This window comes from Propithecus coquereli, unplaced genomic scaffold (assembly GCF_000956105.1).
Source record: "Propithecus coquereli isolate 6110/MARCELLA unplaced genomic scaffold, Pcoq_1.0 Scaffold96, whole genome shotgun sequence".
In the NCBI taxonomy this organism is placed as follows: Eukaryota; Metazoa; Chordata; class Mammalia; order Primates; family Indriidae; genus Propithecus; species Propithecus coquereli.
This window is the reverse complement of record NW_012155951.1, coordinates 510,040-514,895: the sequence shown is the minus strand read 5'-3', so window position 1 is coordinate 514,895 and position 4,856 is coordinate 510,040. Positions and strand designations below refer to the sequence as shown.

Here is a 4,856-nt window from a genome sequence, read left to right as displayed (position 1 = left end):
AGAGGTCCTACCTGGCTTTCATCTGAATTTCCATTTGAAAAACTGGCAGCTGCTGTTCCACCTATAGGTATATGATCACGTGAGTTGCTGAGCATGATGACTTTTGCAGTTTTCTCAGCAGGAAAGGAGATTTTTTTCATTAGGGTCAGAGCCATGAGTAACCAGCAGCCAGCTGAGTGGAAAGGAAGTAATGCCCTCACCCTTGTCCCCTTGCAGACCTGAGGAACCAGTTTTGAGCACCAGTGAAGAGAGAGCCAGAATCTGATGAAACCAAAATCTTCATGGGACTCTGTGCCCAGGAAAGTAAATCTGACATGATTGAGCACGAGAGATTTTGCTGAGAGCATTCAGCCCACTTCCTGTTTGCTGTAGTTTTCTCTCATCTTCTCCCCCATTCCCGCCGGTCCTATGACCTTCCACCTTTTTGTGAATTAAGTTATCTCCATGATAAATTTACTGCATTTTCTTCCTCATTTACTTTCTTGAGAGAGGGCTGCTCTTGCCAAGGGTCCCAGCATCCACCCTCTCTCCCTTCTGTATTGGTTTCCCCTTCTCCAATGTAGCGGCCTTGTCAGAAGAGAAGGGTAAATAATCAATTGATTTGTTCCCTTATATTGATTGGACAATTTTTGATAGACAATAAGGGCATGTAGTATGAAAACCTGACATCTGAGCTGAAAATGACACAGTCCTGCTTTCTATCTCCTTCTTCCTGTGGGACAGTTGCTTCCTGAGTGAACGGGTGGGCACCAGCCCCTCTTGTTTTTAAATTGTCTCTTCCCCTTTTACAGATTCCTGGAGTTGAACTTGTGATGTTCAGCTAGCATAGGCTACAACCCCAGTGCTCTTTGAAGGAGCCACACTGCTGTTAGGTGGGAGCACTGGGTATGTATGCCCTGCTCCAAGGCTGGTCCCTTTCATGGGCCCTTTCCTACTGTCCCAACAAAGCCCACAGTCCTCCAGTTCATCACGCCAGGCTGGGTTAGCTCAGCTTGACACTCAACGCAAAAGACTTCTGTTTTCTAGCATAAATCTCTGGACATTTTATGAACCAATAATGTCCAAAGTGGACATGGACTCTTTTGCTGCTTGGTAGTTCCTGGATTCTTTTCCGTGAAGAAGCAACCTCTTTGGGTACAGCTCAGCCCTCTCCTTTTCTCCAAGGCTGTTGGTGGAACAACTAAGTTCCTAATTAGCCAGGCTGCTTGGGGGCAATGTTTGATGGAGGGGTAATCAGGGGAGGTGATGCATCGACTTTGATTAAAGAACTATGATGAATCAAAAAAAATTCTTGTTTTGCAGCTCTCCTGTAACATAAATAAATAAATTAATAGAACAACCACAACTACCATTATATCACGTGAGACCACTTTCTTTAATCCATGTCATTCCAGCATCTCTTCTGGAGGCTGCCTACCTGACTTTGTCAAAAACACTTACATAAAATAGTAAGATAAATAATTATTTAAAATACACTCTTTAAGGATGTTCACAACCTTATATGGTTATAAACACCATTATATGTAGCTGCTTACCATTTCACCTTCCCTCCTTCCCTTCGTCCCTTCCTTCCTTCCCTCCTTACCTCCTTCTTTCCATCCTTCCTTCTCTTCCTCTGTTCCTTTCTTTCTTGACAAGCTTCCCATGTAAGCCATGTGGTGCAAGAGGGCACGTTCTGGGGACACTGGACAAATACAGCCTATATCTAGGGGTATACTTGGTTATGTTCATAGAATTTTAGAGCTAGACAGGCATAAAAATTATTTTAGCCCATTGTTTTATAGATGACAAAATGGGATGCTGTATAAACTATTTTAATGTAAACAATGATTATAATAATGACCTCCATGTAACAAGCATATTATATCCTTATTCTATAGGTAGTGTGTGAATTCCTTTTTGCTCTAGTCAGAATATAAGCATCATGAGAGTGAGAATATTGTTTCAATCAGACTTTGCACTGAGTAGTCACTTGGTAGCAGCAAACAAATAAAGCATGCGTTACCTTCTAAGGACAACAGTGGTCATTTCTCTTCTGTTCGTTGCTGCAACCCTAGTACTAGTCCTATGCTCAATAAAACACAACTGACCCACCAGGCTCTGTCTTTGGAAGGGTTTGACCAGTAGTTGACGGTATTACCGAAGGAGATTTTCCTGGTTTTGGTTCTGTTCTGTGTTCTGACTTTCCTGACCATGGTAGTTCCCTGATGCTTCTCCTGGTGGTTGCTGACCTGGGTGCACTGACTGGGGACACCAAGATCTGACTGCTGGTCCGGCTCATTGCAGCAGGAGGAACTGAGGCCCTGCCCACCCTGAGGCTGGGGACAGACGGAAGGCTGAGAGAGACAGGGAAGGACTACTGGAAAAAGTACAGAGGACGGCAGTTCTCAACTGGGGGAGATTCAGCAATTTCTGGAGACATTGTTAGTTGTCACACTAGTTACTGGCATCTGATGGGCAGAGACCAGGGATGCTGCTAAACATCCTGTATGCACAGGACAGCCCCATGACAAGGATTCATCTGATGCAACATGTCAGTGGTGCTGAGATTGAGGCATTGGCTTGTAAGCTTTCTGCCCAAAAGGAGGGTGATATGTAGACAACTCAAGGACAGGAAAGTCATTCCCAACATCCATGTGCTTGTTTACCTCCATCGCCATTTGCTCTCAACACACGGTGATTTCCTACTCTCTAGCAGCCTCCTGTTCCCTCCCAGCTCTGCCCCCTGGACAGATAAGAACATCACAGGGACTGGGGCTGCAGTTCACTGCCCTCAAAAACTCATCAACAGAGTTTCTCCTAAATTAGATCACATTAACGCATGTAAATGGCTTTAGCCGTTCCTCAGGTGAGACCTCAAGTCTCTTCTGAAATAGTCAGGGGGAGGGGAGTCACTGAACATGAATCAGACGTTCTCTGGAGCAAAGATTCAGGAGAGCAAAATAATGTCCTGCATTACTGGGATGGGGAGCAGAAGATGCAGAGAAGGGAATTAGCCTGACTCTGAGGGAGGGGCTGAAAGGGAGAGGGAGGGTGGGGTGAGATCCCGGGTGGGGAAGGGGAGCCAGGCTGCAGCTGGCACAGGAACCACCCTCAGAGACACATCCTGGGGGCAACAAGCCACCCTCCAAATGGCCCCCAGAAAACCCAAACACCCCTTTAAAGGAGCAAGTGCAGGACATGAAGGAGGAGGAGGCCATGTTACAGGAGCCTGAGAAGGGGGTGAATACAGCCGTGACCTCACAGGCTCAGCCCCTCTCAGCGGCAGTGGAGACACAGCCTGGTCTTCTCACCACTGCAGACCAGAATCCTGCGCTGGGGCCTTGCCTAGTCCTCCTGACCCTGCCATGGGCTCCAGGCTCCTCTGCTGTGTGGCTCTCTGCCTCCTGGGAGCAGGTAAGTCCTGGCCCAGGTGACCCGACCCTTCTATCCTGCCCACAGCGACAGGCTGCCCCTGGGATGTGCCTGAATTCTGCTTCCTCCCTTCACAGGCCCCCTGGACACAGCTGTTTTCCAGACTCCAAAATACCTGGTCTCGCAAATGGGAAATAATGTGTCCCTTAAGTGTAAACAAACTCTGGGACATAATACTATGTACTGGTACAAGCAGGACTCCGAGAAATTGCTGAAGATAATGTTTGCCTACAATAATAAGGAACTAATTTTAAATGAAACAGTTTCCAATCGCTTCTCACCTGCGTCTCCAGACAAAGCTCATTTAAATCTCCACATCGAGTCCCCGGAGCCAGACGACTCTGCTGTGTATCTCTGTGCCAGCAGCTATGACACAGCCCTGCAGAGTCCCTGCCTCTCTGTGCACAAACCTCCCAGCTCAGCCAGGAAGCTGTGGGGCAATATGTTCCCCGCGCCCTTCGGCTCCGTTCTCCCTTCCCCGTTGGAGTCCTGACTGAACTCCAGTCTGTAGTACAGGGGCCTGTACTCCAAAAAGGGAAGTCCCACATTTTACCCACACAGAGGTCTTCCAGAATTCCATTTATCAGCTAGAGCAGGGGTTCACAAGAGTCATCCAAGTAGTAGGACTCCACAAACTGAAAAGGACCCTGTCCCATGCACTGAAGATTTTAACAGATGGAAGAAACCATTTCTGCCTTTCTCTCCTGTACTTATTGGTAAACCTTGTACACAGCATTGTGATTGAAAACACAATATTATGAAAAATGCTTTATGAGCACAAGTATAAAGGAGAGGGGGAGGAAAATGTTACTGGGATTAAAAGGAAATTCAGATTATCAGTGTGCATCCTGTTTAACAGAAAAATATTTGGAGAAGCATGGAGGTCCATAGCAACAGGTGACCTAGAAGAAAAGATGAGAGAAGTCAGTGGAGGGCGGCTTGTGCATTGTAGTCTCCTTCCCTGCAGGAGCGAAGCCGCTACAGTTCTCTCCCAGTTCTGACTGCATGTTGTCTTCCAACTCTCCTCACGCACAGGCAACAGGCAGATGACAGGGGATATTAAGAGGCACAGAAACAATTTTGGATTCAAATTTCTAGACAGCAGTTGGCCATTGATGGAACTCTAAGGGAGATATAATGAAATTCGCATTTTGTTATAGTAACACTGGTTGCACAATGGATCAGAAGGTAGATAGGTATTGGGAGGAGTGAGCAACTATATGACTTCAATAGTATTCTATATTAGAGATTTTAAACGGGTTTATATGTGGCATTGTGGATGGTATAGTGTAGAAGCAGTGGCTTATGTTATCTCTCTAAATGAGTGTTGGGTTTTATTATGGTAGGGCTGAATGTCGTATTTGCTAGGGTCTATTTCAGCTTTGTCCTCCCTGTTAGGAAGCCCTAGCATGTGGGCATCATTACTAGTGGGTGGCCTTTCT

At 46.4% G+C, this 4,856-nt stretch overlaps 1 gene segment (V, D, J or C); it reads left to right on the top strand.

Annotated features, from left to right (window-relative positions):
- The first annotated feature begins 3,326 nt into the window (after window positions 1–3,326).
- LOC105827057 lies at window positions 3,327–3,907 on the top strand. The segment is given in 2 exon segments: window positions 3,327–3,396; window positions 3,492–3,907. Coding segments are annotated over 2 exon segments (465 nt in total).
- The last annotated feature ends 949 nt before the right edge of the window (window positions 3,908–4,856 follow it).